The 23,073-nt window shown below is 37.8% G+C and overlaps 1 protein-coding gene and 1 long non-coding RNA gene across 5 annotated transcripts; one reads left to right on the top strand and one right to left on the bottom strand.

Annotated features, from left to right (window-relative positions):
* Positions 1-3,200: 3,200 nt before the first annotated feature.
* Positions 3,201-7,148, top strand: LOC148371095 (uncharacterized). The gene is made up of 2 exons (XR_015849617.1): positions 3,201-3,375; positions 5,411-7,148. It is a non-coding gene; the product is annotated as an uncharacterized LOC148371095 (long non-coding RNA).
* A 2,635-nt stretch (positions 7,149-9,783) lies between these two features.
* Positions 9,784-21,941, bottom strand: LOC148371094 (CMP-N-acetylneuraminate-beta-galactosamide-alpha-2,3-sialyltransferase 1-like). Of its 4 annotated transcripts, XM_088328995.1 has the most exons (13): positions 21,693-21,941; positions 19,827-19,928; positions 19,527-19,750; positions 19,228-19,346; positions 18,963-19,114; positions 18,836-18,888; positions 17,011-17,080; positions 16,339-16,567; positions 16,073-16,260; positions 14,555-14,734; positions 11,974-12,019; positions 11,776-11,895; positions 9,784-11,181 (listed from the first exon to the last, which is right to left on the bottom strand). In XM_088328995.1, exons 8-13 carry the CDS (start codon positions 16,534-16,536, stop codon positions 11,002-11,004), a joined length of 912 nt encoding a protein of 303 aa, XP_088185121.1. In that variant the 5' UTR covers positions 16,537-16,567; positions 17,011-17,080; positions 18,836-18,888; positions 18,963-19,114; positions 19,228-19,346; positions 19,527-19,750; positions 19,827-19,928; positions 21,693-21,941; the 3' UTR covers positions 9,784-11,001. The 4 variants fall into 4 exon arrangements, with proteins under 4 accessions (XP_088185121.1, XP_088185119.1, XP_088185120.1 ...); XM_088328993.1 differs by lacking the exon at positions 17,011-17,080 and having other exon boundaries at positions 21,693-21,940; XM_088328994.1 differs by lacking the exons at positions 17,011-17,080; positions 19,527-19,750; positions 19,827-19,928; positions 21,693-21,941 and having other exon boundaries at positions 19,228-19,459.
* Positions 21,942-23,073: the final 1,132 nt, after the last annotated feature.

Raw genomic sequence — 23,073 nt, 5'->3', positions numbered from 1 at the left:
AGTAGCTTGGACGTTCACTGTAGAAGGAAAAAATACATGCAAATATATTTAAGTAGAATAATACATTTTCTTAATCAAATTATGAATTCATTTTCTGTATTAAATTATTGTTGGTAATATACTTAATAAAGGGATAACCATAAAACTGTCTTTTTTCATTTTCTCATTTTATACTTCATTTTTTCTTAACTTCTTTATACAACATAATAATTCGTAATATAATGCATCAAAGCAACGAGCTGCTCTGTTTAATCAGTTGAGCCGAAAAAGCCGGTTCTCTAAAACGAGACGGACTTCCTTTCTCTACATCAAAGCGCTCGCTTCGTTTTCAACGAAAAAAAAGATACCGAGATAGAGGTCCAAATTGTCCCTAGGTGTGAATGAGCGAGTGAGTTGTCTGTCTCTGTGTGCCCTGCGACTGGCCGGCAACCAGTTCAGGGTGCCCCCTGCCCATTGCCTGAAGATAGCTGGGATGGGCTTCAGCAACCCAGCGACCCTACTGAGGATAAGCGGTGCAGATAATGGATGGATGGATGACAAAAATTCACATACTAAACATGTGAGGGAAAAGACCTGAGAAAGGCTCATCTAAACTGATAGGGTATGCATCAGAAGGCTGCAGGATAAGTTAAAAGCCCTACTGCAATCAGCCAGTTAACCACACTTTATCAGTGCAGAGGCCCCTCACGAGGGGACACACTGAAAGAAATGCTGGAGTATAAAACAACTAGAAGACTCAAACATAAAACTATGAAGTACTCCTCTCACCCCAAACACCATGTCATTGACTTCCTGCCCTCTGGTGAGCGCTACAGGCCCTTTAAAAAGGACTAACAGGCTCAAAGACAGTTTCTTCCCTTGGGCTATCATCTCACTAAACGAGCGCACAAGACTGTGAAAAATATATATCTTGCCTAAGAACAGAAAATTGGGTATTCCTTTTTGGGGAATTTGAATTTGGAATGTTGTTGCTGCCGAATGTTATTGCACTAGTTTCCCTTGCGCTCGTGTTCCTACAACTTAGGCCAGTCTCTAAGCACAACCTTGTAAATATTTTTTTTCCTTTTCATCCTGACATTTTTTCTGTCATTTTTCTCTCTATAGTCTGTATTATGTGTTTATCTTGGAGTGCCACGTAAACAATTCCACCATATACTGTTATCAAATGCAATACAGACTATTCGAATTTCAATAAAAGAACAAAATAAAAAGTAAAATGTAGTACAGTAAAAAGTCAGAAAACACATCAAATTAAATAAATATGACCAATTAAAAGCCATACTTTAAAAAAGTAATCAACTTTTGAATAATCACTAATATTAACGCAATTCTGTCAGTACTTTTGATAGATCAAAGCCAATCACCCCCTTCCCCCAACAATACAGAGAATAGTATTCCAAAATAGCATTATCTTTTAAAAAGTTTGAATATATTTTAACTTCTGTTTACAGTTTGTTCTGTGGGTTTTAATCATGAAGTGTCTCAACAGTATACCTAAATAATTTAATGAGCTACCATACAAGGGATTCCTTTGCGACGTTCAGCCACAACTATTGGTGTGACACATTGACCGTAGTACGCTCTTTATATACTGGACCAAGCCATTCATACTATAAGCACTATATCAGAATATTTATCAGAATTGTTATCAGAATTGAAATGAGATAGATGACATTTGCAGATACATGATTTTTATCTCCACGTCAAAATGTACTCTTGAAAAGCCATAGGTACCTGAACCCCCGCTATACAAGTTGCTTTTGCTGGAGTACGGTACAACTGGTGTTGTGAGACAGGAGGAGGAGTTGGCGCTTTCATGACCAGCCTCACTCATTTTTGTGCTTTAGCTACTAAATGTGAAATAAGACTGCTCCCCTCTCCCCTCTATGAAACCTGCTGGTGGTTTGGGTTAGAAGGCGGGATTAAGGTGCTTTTCAGTTCTTCCTGTGTTCGGTAATGGAAGAATTTTGCTTTTTTTTGATACCCGTAACCAATTGTTTAGCTGTGTAAAAAATATTCTACAAGCGTCCAGCTACTTTTCGTGACTAATTAGCGCAAAGGCCACCCAGTTTGATATGAATTTCTAAAATAGCTATTTAGCTAGAGGGCTAGCTAAAAGAGTCAAAAGCCAACTAAATGGAGACTCCTGTTCTAGAAGAACAAATGTAAAAATAGACTTATGTTTGCTTACAATTTTTTAAATTGCTAATTCACCTTTTGGTTTGCACTACTCACTCGCTCATTCACACCTAGGGACAATTTGGACTGGCCAATTAACCTGACAATCATGGGTTTTTTTGGAATGTATGAGGAAACCGGAGTGCCCGGAAGAAACCTACGCAAGCACGGGGAGAACATGCAAACTCCACTCAGGGAGGTTCGATCTCATGACCTTAGAACCGTTCAGCACACGTGATAACCACTGCCCAACTTGTTATCCTGTATGAGTAAATCCTTTTGATCTGATTGAGGTGAAAACAAAACCGTATATATGGGTAAGTGTGAAGCACATTGTAAAGCTCTTTTGGAGGTCATCAGTGACTTGAAAGCCGCTATTTAAATGCAGACCGGTTACTGTTTACCATAAATTTGATTCGTTGTGTTGTTTAATTGTACATCACAATAAACAGGGAAGCTATTTTAACATGTAAAATTATAAAGAAAAGTGACTTTTGCAAGAACAGCAAGTGAAAAGTAATTTTTTTTTAATATACTCTTATGACAATTTCATACATTTGCTTATGTTGCATTTTTAAATATGATTATTAACACTTTCCTTTGAACAAAATAAGCTGTTAAAATATGTGCTTCAATTTATTTTAAAAACTGTAATATCTTTTTTCCAAATAAATTGATTTTAATGTCAATAAGTGGAAAACTATAACCGTAAATGTGTGTATTCCAACTCGCAGAACGTTGGGCGGGTTTACGTTGCTGTGACAGCATCACTTTTTTTGTAAATCACGCACTTGCTTACCTTACCTCTTTTCGAAAAAAAAACAAAGTTATTTGCTCTAATTCATCCCAGCAATTTTGATGTATGTGTTTCCAAGAAAGTGACATGTAAATAAGTAAATAAATGTTTAACTCCCGACGCAAATTTGTCTGATCCATTCAGCGGAGGGGTGGGCGGGACTACGTTGCCATGACGATGACGTCAATGTTGGTGTCGAGTAACTGAAAGGTCAAAATAAGGCAAGTGAATGGAAGACGGCACAGTTTATATGTAGGTGTGTACGGTTGTAACGGGGGGTGTTACGAACAACAGGTTGCCCCCGTCAAAGTGAACGTTACCTATCCTGCGTGACTTTTAAAAAGAACCCCAGTCCCCGATGGAGGTCGACTCGGCGAAACGCTGCTTTTTACTCGGGCCCGGTAAGGAGACGACAGACCGCAGTAGTTCGGGTCACGGACAACCTAGCCTGAGCTAGTCATTAGCCTAGCACAGGCTAACGCTTAGATTGTGTCGCTGTTTGTTGCCGCTTGCCGTTATAAAGTTACTTTTAATTGTTTGCCCGCTTCGAGGGGAATATTTCAGTACACTGGTGCCTTCAAAATACGACTTTGTGTTCGTTTGAGTTCTGTTTTGGGGCTGTTTCAGTGTCAGCCTTTTACTGTAGCTTTATTTGGCCTTTCATTAAGTGTTTACAGGCTGTGAACGATCGATGACGTCACAAATGGTTACATATTATGCTGCGTGCAATAAAATGACGTTTAAAAGAAAGTGCGTCATCGTAGAGGTCACGGCTGCCAAGGTGACACAGAAGCGCTTTTTACACCTATGACGTCACACTCACTTTTCAGTGTATAGTCGGATCACATTTATTTGCATTTCCTTTAATCACAAAATGTCTCAAAGGACTGCACAGCCAACATTTACAACATCCACTGATCTGAAACATGAACATTAGGGCAAGGAAAAAAACCTCAGCATGAGGAAAATAAACCTTAAGAAGGGGCTCCAAAAGAGGAATTCCCCCTTACAGGATGACCAGGGTGCAAATACATGTTGCATTGGAAAACAGAGATGGGAGGGTTCCTTTGAAAATATAATCCGATACAGTTACCAGTATCCTGTTGAATAATATTAATCAGATACGTATACTGAATACCATAATATAGCAGTAATGTAACATAATTACTCTTGACTCCGATACCAAATTTGCAAATAAAAGAGAAAATAAATATAAGATATATAACGTTGTAGGATTGTGTTTAACTTATGTTGCATTGTAAAATAATTGGAGGAAACTCAGGTTAGGTAGTTTTTGGTAGTCCTTCAAAAAAGGGCTCACATTTTAACCACATAGCCAGGTTTGGGTAGGGTTACTTTAACTTGATTACTTTCACTTACTTTTGGATTACTCCAATACCAAATATGCTAATAAAAGACAAAAGAAACTAATTATGAATAAAATTACTAAATTTTGTGCAGGCTTGGGGAGTAACGGAATACATGGAACGGCAAAAATGATGTTTGCAAGCTGTTTGGATTTATTTTCATTTTGTTTCTATCGCATTTTATGTTAGTTTTGCCAGATATCAAAGAGATCAAAGCCAGGAGAGAAAGCTTACCACGTGTTGTGAGTCATAATTGTATTCATGCACATAGTATAGGTTATGAAACAGGTTAAAATATCACTTCATCTCTCACATAACAGACAATACATGCTTTGTAATGGTTCACATTAACGGCACATTGAGAACCCAATATTGTTTGAAACTCACAAAGTGTTCACTTTCTAAATTTCCAACTCACTCTGGGATGTCTTGTATCTAAGTTCATGATTAACTTGTTGAGAGTGGACAAGCCAACTCTCTTGACAATCTTCAGAATTACTATTCCAATGACCTGCAAAATTTCGAAATGCTGTCTAGAGCCATAAAAAATAAAAGCCTTATAAAAAAAAAACTTTTAAAATTAAAGAAATAGTGATTCATACATAAGTTAGTCATTCAATATTTAATACTTATTTTAAAGAAAAACATCTCAAATAACAAAAAAATGTTGTAGTTCGGCAAGTTGCTGACCCATCTACCATGCTGCCCATTTATTTCAAATTGAGTGTTGTCCTTAGTCTGATGTGAGTGTCTTGAAAGATTATTTACAATAGTTATGAACATGAAGTAAAACAATTTTGAATAGCAGTGGATTTTTAATTACAATTAACTGCAAAATGCAAAAATAAAGATCCTATTACCAGACATCTGTACTCATCAAGTACAACCTGTGATTCAACAAATTATAATGTCAGTAGTCGTAATGTTAACCTATTTGTAATGCAAATGTATGTGTCCTCCACCCTGCCGGGTATTTTTTTTGACCTGACAACTTTTGTTTTATCCTTTTAATCTTCTGACTTTCCCCGAGACAATATGCATTATGGATGCTATTCTTTTCTTGTTAAAGGTTTTAGTTCTTGGAGTGCCAAAGCTGACTGGATGCTGCCCCGGCCTGCACAGCTTTTAGTCCGATATTTGCCTTCTCCAGCTACTTTCAACTTCCCGCCGGCATGGACTAAGACAACATTGCATCTCGGATCTGGGCTCAGGTCATGTAAACATCCTACACTCAGCTGGAATCCACTGCTGAAGTGGCTGAGAGATGGGTGTTTACGTGCGCTGGTTTGGAAAAAATACAGAAGCACTCCCCCGGCCCCAACAGGCAAAGCAGGTGATCATGAAAGGCAGCTCATGGATGAAACCACATCAACTGTGTCATTCACCGCTGTCTCTAAACTGAATTTTGTGAAACATATTAATTATTATGGGAAATGAAACCAAATTAAGGTTTAAACGTGAATCCAGCCATTTATTTGAAATTTCTCACTTTGCAAAAACATAACATAGTAACAACAATATGTCTTCTGAATAGGAGCTCATTATGTCCTCTTTAAAGCCTAGGGAAAATATTTGCCCGCGAAGAACTTATTATTATGTTGCAACATTTAAGGCTTCAAACGTATAAAATAAAAAGATATGAAAATATTTTCTAAGAATCAACAAGAAGTGAGACACGATCGTGAAGTTGGACCATATTATTTGAACATTTTATATTAGATTTACAACCAGCCAACTGACTCCAGAGGTTTCCTGTTGACTCCTGAATCATCCAACGTTTATATAAATTACGAACAATGCTTGAATGCTGTCTCAGTTTAAGTGTACATAGTCTGTGAAAGCAGACATTGGAAAACAGTTCTGGCAGGTGAGCACATCTGCCCTTTATTGAAGAGCGGCAACAAGAGTGCCCTTTCTGAATAAAACATTATAAAAAAGGCCCTTTTGGTATTTCCAAGAATCCACATGGGAGACACAAATTACATGTGGAACAAGATGCTCTGGTTAAATTAGCCCAATTTGAATGTTTTGGGCTAAATGCAAACCAATAAGTTTGGCGAAAGAGCACTGCACATCACCTTGAGGTTGCATTTATACAGCAAGAACTGAAAGATTTTTAAGAGGTGATAGTAAAATGGATGGAGCCAAATACTGGGCAATCTGTTGGAGTCTAAGAGACCTGAAAATGGGGCACAGTTTCACCTTCAAACAGGGCAACAACAATAAACATAAGCCAAATCTACAGTCCAAAGTTTAAAATTTAACAATATAAATGTGTCCAGACCTCGTTTGTGGAAAGATCAGGAAAATGTTGTGCACAAGCGATAAGCATAAAACCTTAAGGAACCTAAACTTTTTTTTAAATAAAAATTGGCGAGTATTTCTGTCTCAAGAGATGCAAAACGTTTAGACACCTACTTTAAAAGAATATCCTGTGATCGCGGTTTTTAAAACATTGGTTCCAAGGGGCCATTATTTTCACAATGCCTACTTTTCAATTGTCTTGTTTGTTAGTACTATGAATTTGGTTTCTTTTCATGAATGAGTTTCACATGCTGTTGATTCTTATAAAATATCTATTTTTTATATGAAAGGTTGAAGCCTGAAATGTAGAAATGCGTCAAAAAGTTCCTCATAGGCAATATTTTTTGAAGCATTGTATTTCCAAAACAAATGAGACTAACCTTGACAGGATACCTCTTAATGCTGTTCCCACATAATACCACTAGATTGCACCATTGCGCTTGTTATGATTACTTCTTGGCATCCCAATCCACAACCAATAAAAATGCTCCCGTCAAATGATATTGTGGCTCTTTTTATGCACGTACTACTGTGATTGCCTGCATCATTATTAACACAAAGGAATAGCAAACGACTTATTTGACAGTAATTTGGTGGCACTGGCTTTTTATCATTCTCACAACTCATTTGACTTCTTTCCATTCAGAGGTACCTCTCTAAACATTTTGCATTTACAGCCATTCCAGGGATGACATTTAGTATTTCAAGGATGTTTATGTCATTTATAAGTGTTCAACCTCCGTTTGACGTTTAGTGCAGCTGTCAGTAGTTATGCCAGGCGGTTTCCGATAGGGCACAGTGAAATCGGGTCCTTTTTATATGGGAAGGAGATGTCTGAAAATATATACACAATTTACACACCTTCTAAAAATCATGTCTTGATACATCAACAAGCTGATCAAAATTGGAAACGTAAATCGTACATATATTTGTGGCTCTGTAAATTACATGAGTCTCAATGAATTTTTTCTCTTATTGGTACTGGAGAAATTGCAAAATTGGCTTTGAAAGTCCTTACAAAGTCAAGTCATGTTTATTTGTATAGCCCTTAATCACAAGGAGTCTCAAAGGGCTGCACAGACCATAGACTATTGCAAACTATAGACTATATTACACCAAACCCTGATCTAAAACCTACATGAGGGCAAGGAAAAACTCAAAAACCAGACAAAATGCCATTAAAAAAAGCTTATGAACCTTTTTATAAAAAAATCACGCGACTATATACAACATTATTTGACTACCACCGAGACTTATAACATCAGAAGTTGCTATTGTAACCCTTAGGAGTAGGGTGTAAATGGAGCCCCGTTACAGAATTCAAGTGTTTTGTGGCAGGCGGCACGGCGGTTGGGTGGTTACCGCACAGCCCCACTGAGCAGAGGTCCAAGTCCAGCTACAGCAGCCGCCCCGTGTGGAGTTTGCATGTTCTCCCCGTGCCTTCTTGAGTTTCCTCCGGACACTCTGGTTTCCTCCCACATTCCAATAACATGTATCTGACATGCATGTGAATTGGCCGGCTCAAATTGTCCCTAGGTGTAAATGAGCGAGTTGTATGTCTTTCTGTGCCCTGCAACTGGCTGGCAACCAGTTCAGGATGTCCCCTGCCCACTGCCTGAAGATGGCTGGGATGGGCTGCAGCACCCCCGCGACTCTATTGAGGATAAGAGGCACAACATGATGGATGGATGGAGTTTTGTGGCGTAGGTTTGTACGAGGTTTGTATGATTGCTTGACATCGTGAAATGCTTGAAATTGCCGTCATGTTTACTGGCAGTCTGATTTAATAGACCACACATCAAATGAAGAAAAATAAATGAAGTTGCTTAAAAATGACACCTACAAGCTTGCTCTGGTGGCTTTGCTTTCCCATTGCTTTTGTTGTGTGACTAACGGTAGCTGGATTAGTCGTAAGGCATTATATGACAGTGACTGCCCCCTACGAGTCGCACCCAAGTAGACAGGTAAAAAGAAATCGGAAAATAGGTTTTGAAATTGCTTTAATTTTGCCCTGATAAAGGTTTACCAATTCTGGTAATACTTCATTTCAAACTCACTAATGACAACTTAATATAAAAATGTTTACATATTTATACATGTTTCAGAGTAAAAAAAATAATCAAATGAATGTCCAGGGCATACATTTTCATATCATTTTCTTATTTTGTATCCATGCAGAGTTCCAAAGACCTTCATAAAGAGCATGAAATACAAAATTGCTTCACCCTTGGGTAAGTTGTAACACTGGAATTTGCAAATAATAAAACAAGGGACATAAGGAGGGAACCCATTGATTTTAAACATATTTATGGTTTGCATATTTTGTCTTACAGTATTTAGGATTTTAAGTCATAACCAACCTTGAAAAATATTTCATGTTTGCTGGGAGTACAAAGCAGACAAGGATCTTACAAAATGTAATTGATTTGTCTTTGATTTCATTGATAAAAACGGTCCAGCCGTCTAAAGATATTTCTAACACCCTTCAGCCTATTTACAGTTTAGTAAAAACAGTCCATTTTATAACGTCCATTCTTTAAAGTGGCACTTAAATATTTGACCACTAGATGTATTTTTGCTTATTATTTACATCAATATTTTTATTAATGATTTCAGTATTTTCTTACCACTATGAGGCACAAAATATACACAATTGACAAATTTCATTTCCTTCCACTTTCTGCAGTGACTATCTATTGGAGAGCAATCGAGGCGTAGTTTGCCATTTAAACACACTCGCCACCCTTGTCATTCTAATCCGATTTGTTCCGTAAAATGTCAATCTGCAACTTCAGTTCTTCTCAGTTGGTTTTCTCATTCAATGACATAACGTATAAATGTTTTGGGAGGCAGTGCTCCTGAGCGTTAACATGTAAAATAACATTTTTCCTTGTTTTATTATATAAATTCTACTATAAAAGGTTAAAGGAATAAAAGTTGATGCCGCTCACTGATAAATATAAAGCCTCTGGGAATTATTTTATTATGATAAAACACTATTCGTCAGTAGGAGTGGCTTTGATCAGACCTTTTTCCAACGACTACTAAGCCCAACTTCCTAGTGTTGCTTCCTATATCTGTCAAACGCGTGTGTAGAGATGTGTGAGATAAGTATAAATAGTAATAGTCATTAGCGTATTCCTTTCAAAAAAAGATGGTGCACGTCCGCAGGAACATGGTCACCCAATGGTTACAGAGATTGTGTGAAAGTTCTCGCAAAGTTCATGTATCAGTTCAGTGTTTTTGAAATGAAATGTTACTTTGCGAGCAAAGTACGCTCACCTTTATGGAAAGCATTGTTTAGATAATGGAGGTATCACAAATGGAAAAAAAATCACCAAAGTAAAAGTTATGAGAAAACAGCTTTGTGAAAGGACCCCTTTCAAGTTTTTTTGCAAAAAGATTATTTTCAAGAACTTTAGCTTTGTTCAACTGTTGTTTACTAAACAATGGTAAAAGCTAGGAACATGTATTTTTTTGATCAATGACGATTGTTCAAGCTTTAATTTGATATGTCCTAAACCTATATACTATCTATCTATCTATCTATCTATCTATCTATCTATCTATCTATCTATCTATCTATCTATCTATCTACCTACCTACCTACCTACCTTGGTCATATCCCTCAAGAGGGGTGACTGACAGCAAGACAAACACATACAATAATAAAGAAAATAAAAGGGAAATAAATAGCAAAAAACACACAATAATGTTTGGCCCATGGCCAACCCAAATGCCCAAACAAGTTAGGCACCTCCGCACCTAAGTTGGTCATGCTTTCGTCCCTCCAGATGAAATGGGACACCAGAAAGCGGCCATGTCACTCAGGTCAGGGTGACACAACACACTCTTTTGTTCAACAGCAGGGCCCGACAGCTTTCACTGGTTTAGCCCTGCTCCTGCCGCATCATACAGGTGCCCTGCCCATCTCTTAGAACGTGCCCAAACATCCCACTATCCTTTTACAACACCTCTCCACTCATTCCTATCACCAACAATAGCTCTAGCTTTCACTAAATTTAGACCTATATACAGTAGGCACAATACAATTCTCTCTGTTGGCCTAGAAAAATGAGAGAATGGAAAAAATTGGCTGGCCCCATCTCTTCCCATTTGAAAGAAACGTCTGGCATTGAAAGAATTTTTTTAGAAGTGCATCAGCTTTATAACTTTATATCAATTCAACTTTTTGTGGCTGAAAAAAATATTACAGTAAATGTATAACATGGCTTCCCTTTAGAAAGTCATTAGAACAGTCTAGTGACAATAATGTTTGTATGGCTTCATTCTTAAATACAAATGTAAAAATAATATATTTGACCGCAGCATTCTTCAAGCATCTGTATTAAACCTTTAAGACTTTGGAGGAGACTTCTGAAAAACATGGATTTTTTGTTGCTTTGCCAGCTTTTGGATGAGGTCATACTCATAGTTTCCATAGTGCAGTCCAGTTCCGAGTTTTGGATTTCTGAGTCTTTCCCAGTAGTGACTCCAGTTACCGTCATTGTCTGCTCCATAACCGAAAACACAGACCTGTAAACGACAAGAGTTTCAGCCCCGATTCCCTCCAGGAACCAGATCCACACTTCTCATTTAACTCAGTGTTAAACATGTCATTCCTGCCTAAACCAATCAGATTTGTTTCCTGTGTTCATGTAATCTTATTTAAACCAATCAGATGTGTTTTTTCATTCTTTTGTTTTCCAATTAATAAGTCTCTAGCCATAGGTGGAGCGTGATTCCTTCCTGAGCCGATACTGGAAGCACACGCCTCCAATGGAAGGCCTATCCAAAACTCCGACTCGGTGTGTTCTTTTCTTCATCCTAATACAATCTCGAGTTTTAACTTTGACAAATATAAACTGCAGTGAATCGAAGTGACCAAACGGTACCATCTTCATTCTTTTTGTCCAGCTTTTCGTGAGTTTTGTGGGGTACCCATAGCTGTCATGTTAATTTCATGTAAAATAAAAAAAATTTGACCCAAGAATACTTAAAAAAATGCATGTTTGTATAATAGTTTATGTATTTTACTCTTAGTATTTAAATCAATAAATGATTCTTTTTTACCATTAGGACGAGTTAATACACAATGTTCCTTTATATAAAAACAAAAGGGAAAACTACCTCTTCGCACATATGCAAGGCGAGAATCACAGCCAGGAAGCCCGTGGAGGGATAACCGCTTTTTCTTCTCAACCAGGTATGATGAACATACGCAATAAAGCCAGGGTTAAGCACCATCACCTTTTTGGGGAAGGGAATAAATCAGATGATTCTGGTTGAAAAGGAAAGGCCTCATGAAACATGGAAAAAAAGAATCACCAGAGCTTTATTGGCTTTAATGGTTGACCGAACTGGCTCATACGTCCTAGGGGAGGAAAAAAATAAATAAAGAAAACATCAAAGTTCAATTAGTCTTAAAAAAAATGAAATAAAATATATTCTGGTATACAGCATTGTGCAGTCAGGGAGGCAGGTTAGGTTGTGCCTCAATTGTCATCAAGGAAATATACAAATAAACAATGTATTAAAAATGATTGCATTTATCCAGGGTTGAAGTTCTTATGTAACTTCAATTTTTGGATTTCCTTCAAAATTGCTGAATTTTACCAATATATTTAGAATATTATTTATACAATTATTACTGTAAAATTCGTACTATAGAGTGCACCTCATTATAAGCCACACTCAGTACATTTTTAAGGGGAAGAAACATTTAGTACATACATAAGAACTACCTGACTATAAGCTGCATGTGCTCACATTGAAACGTGAGATAGTTGCTAAGAAAGACAGGACACAAAAAGAGTTAATAATCTATGGTATCGAAACTCCTTGATGTTCCGATGTCCCCAGTCAATAAAATATGTGATGCCACAAATTATTAAAAAGAGAAGATTATATTTAATTTTGCTATCATTCAAAAGGAGCAGCACATAGACTTCATTTATAAGTCAAGGTCAAAAAGACTTTTTTTTTCCCATGGTTAAGTTTATATTTTGCCTTTCTTGCTTTGCTAATTAAATAAAAGTGGGGTGCGTCGTTTAAGGTTTCCTTAAAAAGTTGAAATTGGAATATTATCTCTAAAAAATTTGTCAATCATGCCAGGGTGAGTTCAAAGAGCCTTTATACATTTTTTTCCCCACTGCCCTTATCTTCTTTTACTTTTACAATCGTTCATGGACTCACAACACATTGGGTTGGGGGAGAGGAGTGGGAGGTTGGAAGGTGACCCTATACTTATCACAGTTTTTTCTTAGTGTAGACTGAAACTGGTAAATGTAAGGCCCGTTTCAAATACAGTCCAAACGTGAACCCAAACTCCCAAAAAAGATGAAAAAAAGAGTTTATCCAAGCATGTCTTAAGATATGTACGTACTCAAGAATGATTTCACTGAGACTGGGATCATTACTTTGAGCAAGGAAATGGCAGCAGGGGGTAATCTTTTTTTTTTTTCTTTCAAATTCTGTAGGTTTATTTTTTCATAAGTCTGACTGTGCCTCACCAGACACGTCCCCGCGAGTATCCTCAAATCACAATTCGTAATGTGTCTTCCGTCAATGAGATAGTTGTATAATTTGATACTGAATACCATCAAAACTTGTAGGGTTGTAACAAAAAATAATTACAGTAGTCTTCACAAGTCACTAGAGGGGCAGTACAGTACCACGGTTCACAAATACCTTAACCGCTGGGGTCAAGGGGCACCACTTCCTGCTGTGTGTCTTGGGCAAGTACAGCCTGGCGGCACCTATTCCTCTCCAGGCTGTTTTTTGAGTTAGGGTTTGCTCCTCCACATGAAACAGATAGTACTGGTTTCCGAGGTTACCAGTAGCAGGAGAAGCATCCTGATCTGACACAGACACAGCAACTTCATCATCTGGTCACCATTATTTTTTGGTGTCAAGTGTCATCTCGCGCTTCAGAGAAGAGCCAGACTTTGGCAATGATGGGCAGCTGCACCTGTGTGACAATACTGATACTAGACCCCTAAATCAGAGGGGGAGAACTATTTTCCTCCAAAATGTTTGATATCACATTGTACAACAGTATATCGGGAAGCACAGCAGCGCAGTGGTTAGCGCGTGTCCGACACAGTTCTGAGGTCGTGAGATCGAACGTTCCTGTGTGGAGTCTGTATGTTCTCCCCGTGCTTGCGTGGGTCTTCTCCGGGCGCTCCGGTTTCTTCCCAAATTCCAAAAACATGCATGTCAGGTTAAATGGCCGGTCCAAATTGTCCTTAAGTATGAATGGGCGAGTGAGTTGTCCATCTCTGTGTGCCCTGCGACTGGCTGACAACCAGTTCTGCCCACTGCCCGAAGATAGGTGGGATGGGCTCCAGCACCCCCGCTACCCTACTGAGGACAAGCGGTGCAGATAATGGATGAATGGATGTACAACAGTATATTTCCACGTGGTCACAGTGAAGAACTGTAAGGTTTTGGGGGGCATTCATTGAATGTTCTGCGATTACACTCTCTTGACTACCACAATACAGTAGAACACAGGATTTGGCAACCCCACCTTACAGCATTTCCACTTTCCAATGTGGTATATGATGTTCACAACAGAATTTTCATCAACAACTAATCATTTTGTTTTCCAAATTCGTAAAAACTGATTAAACCTATTACTTAAAAAAAAAAAAACCTGGGTACAAACATGACGTCACTCTCCAGCACTACCCCCAGCCCACATTCCTCGAACCTAATGTGTTCCGTCCTGAATAGCCCCGATAAAAGATTAAAGCAGATAAGCGCAGTGGAAAAGAAAGCATAAAGGCTATTTGAACTCAAACGGACATTGTTAACACTTAAAGGCTTGAGAACACAGCTTTAAAAACTGTCAGGTGTGAGGAAAAAATATTCGGTGCCCACATTCCTAGAAAATAATTTGACTCACTGTCCCGGAAAACCTGTGGTGAGGGCCTTTTGGAGCCACACCATATCCATGACCTTGAAAGGGGACAGTACAAGATGAGTGATGTTATCCAAGTCTGTGGCGCTTTCTGGGTACATGATGCGATGAGTTGTTTTAGCGCCCACGTCTTCCTCAAAGCCTTTTGTGGGACCCTTGTTCAATCTGTGTAAATAGGGGATGATATTTGGACAGAGTTTGTTACAAAAATATATATTTAAAAGGGCTGTGTGTCTTATTTGATGCCACTGTTTGGTGTAGTGCAACAGAAAACGAGTGCTTAAAAGCCGATGGAGGAATACAAACTACGGAGACTTAAAGTGACCAAAATGCACCATTTTACTTTTTTTTCCTAATATTTTTTTGCCCAGCCTTTTTGAGGGTTTGGGTATCTGTTGCGGCAATATGAGGCAAAGTTATGTACGCTCTCTTTAGGTGAGGTGCATGTTAGTAAAATAAAAGCTAATTTATTAAGATTTTCAAAGAAAAATCATGTTCATATGATAGTTCATGTATTTCTGCTCATTATTAAAAATCAGTATTGTTTTTTTTTAATGAATGTGGGGTTTTTTTTACCACTAAGAGGCGCTAAATAATACACACCGTCCTTTTAAGCTGTTCATTAGCTTCATTACATGAAACCAAATCTGAATGGAATTCAATAACGAACTTGACGAACCAGTCTTCACATGCTCGGTTTGGCACTACCCCATCCAGTAATGTTTATTTATTTATTTATGTTTTTAATATTTAATCATGTTTTCTTTATCCTCATTATTTGATGAGGGTGGAGTCTGGTATCACACTACTACATCTGTCTATCACCTCTGCTGGTTTCCTGACTACTTGAGTCAATTAGGAGTAGATGATATGCAGTGATGGCCAAATGTCCGTAAGGATTTATACAGAAAAGCACAAATATGAGAAATAAACACGCAAGAAAATACAGATGCACTGAGCTTCTAAAGAAAAAATAAAGATCCCCTAAACTTGTTGCATTCCTTTTCCCTCATGATCAACTGCAGCTGGCATTAGTTTGGATGGCATTGTCTATTGAAGCGTCATCGCCCTACAGTTCACGCCCAAGAGGAAAGGTGCATGCTACCCCGAAACTAGGCATTATAAAAGGTGTATTAGTGCAAAGTTAACATATCAATTGTGGAAATGTATTATGGGCCGTGTAAAAAATTATGGTAGCCTTTTCCAGTGGTAAATTAAAATAGGAAGAACTTCCTGCAACTGAAAATGTAAGCTACATTAAGCTAATTTTTAGCAAAAACCTATATGGGGAAAGATTTGTCCCAAAAACAAATAAATTATCGATTTACTCAAAATCTAGATATCATGTCTTGATAAATGCACATGCAGGAATAAAAATCTGATATGTAGATTTCAGATATTTCAGATGATTCACACCGAATGTTTTTCTTGTAACGGTACTGGAGATATTGGAAATAGTGATTTCTGTTGAGGTCATGTTTACAGCATTTCAATGCAATTTACCTTACCACCACATCATTCGAATCTATCAGTCGTCCATAATCAGTGCCCCTCAAATTCATAGAATTTCCCACCACCGCGCACGTCCCCCAGCGCTCCGTTCTCTTTGCCATGGAAGGAAATGTCTTCAACAAGTCGTCCACCACTATTTGGTAGGTACTCAAAGTATGCTCTTCCAAAGGCTGCAATTGCTGAGAAATAAATGGGAACAGAATGGGTTGAACGAGCAGAGCGGCCTTCAGTGAGGAGGAAAAACTTGCTCTACTTGCCTTCCACCAGTCGAAAGATTCCACTGAAATGTTTCCTCCAGTTAAAAACGGCTCAATGGATTTGTCTAAGCGTTGTGTTAAGAAGGCGTCCTTGGCCTCTGCTAGACTCGCGTATAGATAATGCAGCGAATGGCGAAAATAGGCGCTTATGGTGGTGATGATTATTAGCGCGGCTAGTACCTTCATGGAGGATTTCATCTTGATTCTTGAGGCCTGACTTGGGTTCAGTCTGCAGGCAGATTTAAAAACGAAGTTTAGTGTTTGAGGACATTGACATTTCATGAACTTTGGAATACCTTTGCTATGATTAACGTGCATACGAGTTGTGTAGTCCTATTCTTTTTTGGGTCAAAAGTGATTTGGAATGCATTTCATTAAGGTTTAGAATAAGTGGCCGGCTTCACAATGTGCTGGGTGAAAAGGTACAATTGAACCACATTTCAATAACCCAAATCATAGCAAAAGGGACAGTTTGTATTGTTTAGTGCAGGGGTCTCCAATTCTTTTCAAGCTGAGAGCTACTTTTTGTATCTAACTCGAGGAAACAACACTCAGTTTTATATGCATTTCTAAAAAAACAACTTATGTTATTACTATGTTGAAACCATGTTTTTCAGGTTAATTACTTGAAGTAGTGATGAATACTCCACATACCAAAAAAAAAGAAATTACCAGAAAAATCACAATGACCCAGAACTGATGAGCAATGAGAGAATGGGTACGTGGGCACTTCACCTGTCTTCTAGTGGTTAAAACAAACAAAAACAAAAAAATCATGAAAAAGCAAGCAAAAATCACTTACAATATAACTATCATACGAACATGCATTTAAAAAAGAAAACCCCTAGATCGATAAATTGGCCTTTTTTACATGACATTAGCTTCACCTTAAATGAGCTGACATAATTATCAGATATCTTGCTGATACAAATACCCCCGAAAAAAATCCTCACAAATGGTTGGGCTCCCAGCCAGAACCAGGAGGCTTAAGGACAACTTCTTCCATCAGGCTGACTGGACCCTAAACTTTCTCCCTGCCCTATCACCCCTCTTCCTCTTGACCTTGCTGCTGTTTATTATTTCTACTCCATTTTTTGAACGCCTTTTTGCACACGGGAAAATGGAGGTAATTGAATCCGTGCTGTATGTTGTGCATATAGTGTATTTGACAATAAAGTTGAGTTGAGTAAAAGGATGCATTTTCGGTCACTTTGAGTCACCGTATTTCATAGTCCTTTTTGTGCTTTTTAGCACTCATTTCTGAATGTGCTACACAACATAGCAACATCCGGTGGTCAAATAATACACACTGTGCCTTTAAAGATGTGCAACAATAATTGCTTAAACTAAGCATTACTTTACTATGCAACCTATTTTTGCTCAACATGAAAAACAGGATTTGAATCAAGGAGGTTAGTAAAGACGCAGTCTAAGGAATTCAAAACCAAAAGCCAGTTAAATTCAAGAGCATGCGGTTTGATTAACAAAAGTAGTGTCAAAAGCAACACAAATTCATAAAATAGTCCCAAAATTAACATAGTCGGAAAACTAGAAACAAACCTTGTGCGAACAAAAGTGGACGTGTACAATGGCAGCTACAAACTAAGAAGCGAGGGGGGAAAAGCAAAGCAGAGATGTAGACTGACGAGACAGCGACAGACACCTGCATGAAACTGAGGGAACTGATTGGCTGACACCAGGGAGTGGAAAAAGGCACTAGTGCAGGGGTGTCAAACTCATTAGCTCAGGGGCTGCATGGTAGACAAAAACACACCCTCGGGGCTGGACTAGTAAATTGAAGAGAAATTGAGTAAGAAAGAGAGAAGGGGGTAAATAAATGGAGGGATAAAGAGAAAGGGGAAAAGAGACAGAGAGAGAATTAAAGAGAGATAATAAAAGAGAGTGAAAACATTAGAGATTGATAGACCAGGAGAAACAAAGAAAGTGAGAAAGAAATCGAAAGAGGGGGTCAGTGGAAAAGATAAAAAGAAAGCGATATAGAAAAAAGAAAACAGAAGGGGAAAGAAAGAGCAAGAGGGGGAGACATAGAAAGGGAGAGAAAGAAGGGAAAAAAGACAAAGACAGAGAGAAATAAATAGGTATTCCCTATTCTAAAAGGAAGAATAAAAATATAGAGTGAAAGAATAAGGGAGTGAAAGAGAGAGAACGGGCAGAAAGAAAGAAAGAAAGAGAAAGGGAAATAAAGAGAAAAAGAGATAAATAACGAGGAAGAGAGAGACTGAGTGAGGAAGAGAGAGTAAGAGAAAGAGAGGAGAAAAAAGAGGAAAGACACAGATAAAAAGAAAAAGGCAAGAAAAAGAAAGAAAGTTTGAGAAAGAGGCAATAATAGAGAAAAGGAGAAAAGAAGAACTAAAGGCAGGAAGAAAAAGAGAACTGTATCTATCTATGTATTGTATCTAGAGTATATATTGTATCTACTCCATCTGACTGTCCGTCTGTCTATCCGAACAAACTCCAAACTGCATAATTTCCTTACCGATGCTGAAATGCCAGTCGTTCAATTCCCACAGGTAACTGAATAGAGGGAAACTGCGAGTCAAAGGATTTGGGCAGAAATTCAATAGGAGTGGCAAAGACAAAGAGAAAAAAAGACAGTGTCTTACCTAGGGCGGGTTCTAAGGTCCGGGACATCTACCTGGTAAGGCATCTACTTTCCACCCCCTCTGCCCAACCTCCAAGTCGAAAAGGAAAATGAAGCTATCCCATTGGTACAGACAATGCAGCCCTGTGAAAATGCTGTGTACTCAATCCCACCCTAAACCAATCAAAGTTACAATTTTAATAACGTGACATGTCAATTTGTTTTTATACAATATTTATCCAAATGATTTCAATACAAAACCAACTGAAACAGTTTGTCGTGTTGACCTTTGTTTCTTTAGTGAAGCAATGTCGTGATATCATCGAAAGCAGCGAGGTCACTCAACCAATTCAGTAATCCCAAATGTACAAGTAAGCGCACTCACTGTTTACACCAGCACTCTCCACTGTAGAACCCAAAACACAGAAACCATAGCAATTTACTGAATGCGCTACACTCGTCAAGCGTACGAGTACACCAATCTTAACCAGTTCTCGTTTCAACAACTGCTCTTAGTGTACTGTGACATATTTTCTACAGTAGGAAAGAAATACAGCACTTGTTTGAAACCACAAAACTTGCTTACTGTTGAAGTAGAGCAGTCACTCCTGAAAAGGGGTAAGTCATCAATTTCTGGGCGTGGCTTTCAACATGATCTGCCACTTGTGATGCGTGTTGTCATTTGTCATTCTAAGTAGCAAAACATTGCGGAACCTGAATTGCTTCTTGGTCTCTAAAAGGACAGTGTGTACAACTGGTTCTAAACTGATTTGACTTCAAGACCAACCATTCCAGCCTAGTGACAAACACCTTTTTAAACAACAAAACAAAAAAACAAAATGACCATCAAAAAGAAAAAACACTTTAAGTGTCTTATATCACTCACATAAGTAGCTCAGGAGGTAGAGCAATCGTCTTAGGATCAAGGGATCCCAGTTCGAATCCCGGCTTGTCCGTGTTACTTGTCGAAGTGTCCTTGGGTAAGACACTGAACCCCCAATACCCCCAATAAGCAGGTTAGCGCCTTACATGGCTGCACAGATCACGGCCGCTATTGGGAAATGTGAAGCACAATGTAAAGCGCTTTGGGAAGTCATTGACTTGAAAAGCGCTTTATAAATGCAGATCATTTCATTTCATAAGTCCACATTGCTTATAAGCGATTGCCTAAAACTGCTTTAAAATAGCCACACACGAAAAGAAATTCAAAATATTAATAAAGAGTATACTTAAACATCATTTATTATGTAATTATGTAGTAATTAAAGATGAATGTATTGGTAAAAAGCTAAACAAAAAAACGTTTTCAAACTATTTACTGTAACTTCCAGCAGACACTCATACACCATGTTCATATTCTGCAATCGTTTCCTTGTTGTTGTCACTGTTATTTGCGTTTCCTTGCTGTTATCATCAACTTTCTCGGGACCCATTATTATGGGCAGAAAAAGGAAATAAAACCAACAAATTCCAATATAATGAGATGTGGTCCCTCCCATACACACCGAATTATTGAACATGTGGTAGAAAAAACAGGGCGTTGTCGCCATCTACTGATAAGTGTTTTTGTCTTCTGCTTAGAATTATTTTCTCATGCACGGCCCCAGGATAAATTGTGGCCCCCAGGATGATAGTTTGAGGCCCCCACCTTAATATAAAAGTTATAATGACAGTGTGGATTATTTTCCCACTAGATGTTACTGTATTATGCCGTGCCGCTGAAAACGAGTGCTAAAAGACAGAATACGTGGAGTCCAAGTGACCAAAATGCACCTTGTTATTTTTGAAATGAAGCAAAATAAGAAAATAAAAAAAAGAAGTACATAAAAGAGACAAAAATGAGAAAAAAGAAACAAAAGTGTGAAGACTGCTTTTTTTAATCTGATTTCCTGTCTTTTCTTTCGTTCCTTGTTTTTCAATTTTCCATGTTTTGCTTTCTTTTTCCCTCTTATTTTTAATTCACGTTTTTCTTCTTTGCCTCTTTTTCTTGCTTCTTCTTCCCTATTTTGTATTCATCAAAAATATATATTTTTCCTTTCTTTTTGTCTTTCTTTGAGAAAAGCTTGGTAGAAAATGTTGCTTTTTGCTCCTTTTCAGGCTCTGTAGTTTGTAATCTTCCTTGGGCTCACATTTGGTTGCACAACGCATAACAGCTATATCTAGTGGACAAATATAAATCACTATCGCTTTAAGAAGAACGGAATGTTTTTATCAGTGCTGATTTTGTGGAAATCCCCTTTAAGCCCATCCTTGCTTCAATTGAGTTTGAGATCCACCCCTGCTTTAAGTATTTTTTTCCCAGGGGAAGGTTAAAAAAATCTGATGGACAACAATCAGTGTATTTTTCATAATACAAACATTTATATGGATTATTTTTAACTGTAGGTTTTTGCAGCTTTTTCCTGCCTATTGACTCAATTATGAAGTTTAGAGAACTTTTACTTTCACAAAAGATAAAAAAAAATAATTCAAGGATGAACAAAGAAGACTGTGTTGCTATTCAAACAGTCGTCACTGAGTCAACAACACAGAGTAAAAAGCGTCACTCTGCTTTAGTTTGAGATTGGGAAAATCGATTGTTCCGCTGACGGCTTCAGAAATCCGATTGAAAATGGTAAATGGTCTGCATTTATATCGCACTTTTCACGTCAATGAAGACCCCCCAAAGCGCTTTACGTTGTGCTTAACACTTCACACCCATTCACACACACACTCACACACCAATAGGGAGTCAGCCATGCAAGGTGCCTACCTTTTTTCCTCGGTAAAGCCACGCAAAAGGATCTCCTGTTTAACTGATAAAGAGGATCTCCGGTAAGGAACCATGAGGAACACCAGTGGTTCAAACTCGACTCTGTGATACGATTTGGCTTGATCATGAAAACCAAAATAGTGAAAATAATGTACAGTAACGTTTTCCCTCGTTACTTTGCACTCTATAATTCAGACACAGTGCAATGTGGGTTGGGAAATATTCCATAAAAATAATAAAAACACACTCACACAAAATGCCTTTTGCACCATAGATAAAAGATTGCCGCCAGCTCAAGGAAAAAAGACAGGCCGCAAATCCCAGAATTCAAAGAATCCACGTCTCTGATTGGCTGACCGGCATATTTGTGAACAGTGCCTGTGATGCTCTTGAAAATTGTTCACTATATAAAAAAAGACAAAGGGAACATTTATAAAGAATCCTTTTTCCAAGTCAAGTGTGTTGCGACTCCATGAACATGGAAGAAAGATTTTTTAATCATTTTGTTATATTTACTTTGTATCTTTACCTACACCATATATAACAAATTCGTACTGTACAGCATTTTATATACTGTGCTATATTTACAAGTATGTACGTTTACATCTACGTTTTTAACTTTTCTTATTCCACCTAAGACACAAAAACGTTTTTTCCCCAGCCTTTTTGTGTACCCGTAGCAGCAAGATGTCAGATGATAAGGTCAGCTCCCTTTAGGCGGAGCTCATTTCATGTAAAATAAATAATTTCTCACGCTACAGGTATTAAAAAAATGCATTATCATACGATTGTTTTTCTATTTTTATGTAAAATCCAGTTTTTTTTAATGGTTTTTAATTCATGTTGTTTTACAACTTGTAGGTGCTAAGTAATGAACGCTGCCGCTTTAAAATGAGCAAATGGATCCGTACAGCAGGAGATAATAGAATTGGTTTTAAAATTAGGTTTTCAACTTTACTAAAAGTATTACTTAAAGGGGCAGTGCATAATATTTGGTGCCTCCTAGTGGCACAAAACAACCTTCATTATCATACCAATGTTAACTTTTATCAATATTCATAGTTCCAGACTTTGATATTTCTTTTACATAGAAGAATCCATACTTGGTGGCATCTTGCTACTACACTGTGCTCATTTGGCAGTAGTTTCCGTTTGCAATAGACAATACAGCGCCATCTAGTGGTAAATATTACACCATGTACCTTTAAAATATAGATTGTGATATACAAATAAATATTTAAAATGGGCAAAATGATCTATCAGTGGATGAGTATGATCTCCCTTGAAAACACAATGTATTTGTTTTACTGCATTTTTGTATTTCTCAAATCTAACAACAGCCTCTCGAACAATAATTTGGATTGGTGAGTATTTTCAAATT

The sequence above is a fragment of the Urocampus carinirostris genome, chromosome 2 (assembly GCF_059441175.1).
Source record: "Urocampus carinirostris isolate Australia breed hairy pipefish chromosome 2, RoL_Ucar_1.0, whole genome shotgun sequence".
Taxonomy (NCBI): Eukaryota; Metazoa; Chordata; class Actinopteri; order Syngnathiformes; family Syngnathidae; genus Urocampus; species Urocampus carinirostris.
Note: the sequence above shows the minus strand (reverse complement) of the source record. Positions and strands in the feature narration are given on the sequence as shown.

What these genes read in the sequence shown, in the direction of transcription:
- LOC148371094 (XM_088328995.1), bottom strand. Translation starts at nt 16,536, where the DNA reads ATGAAATCCTCCATGAAGGTACTAGCCGCGCTAATAATCATCACCACC. An exon ending in AATCTTTCGACTGGTGGAAG is followed by an intron (nt 16,261 to 16,338) that starts GCAAGTAGAGCA and finishes TTTATTTCTCAG; the next exon opens with CAATTGCAGCCTTTGGAAGA. An exon ending in TCGAATGATGTGGTGGTAAG is followed by an intron (nt 14,735 to 16,072) that starts GTAAATTGCATT and finishes CTATTTACACAG; the next exon opens with ATTGAACAAGGGTCCCACAA.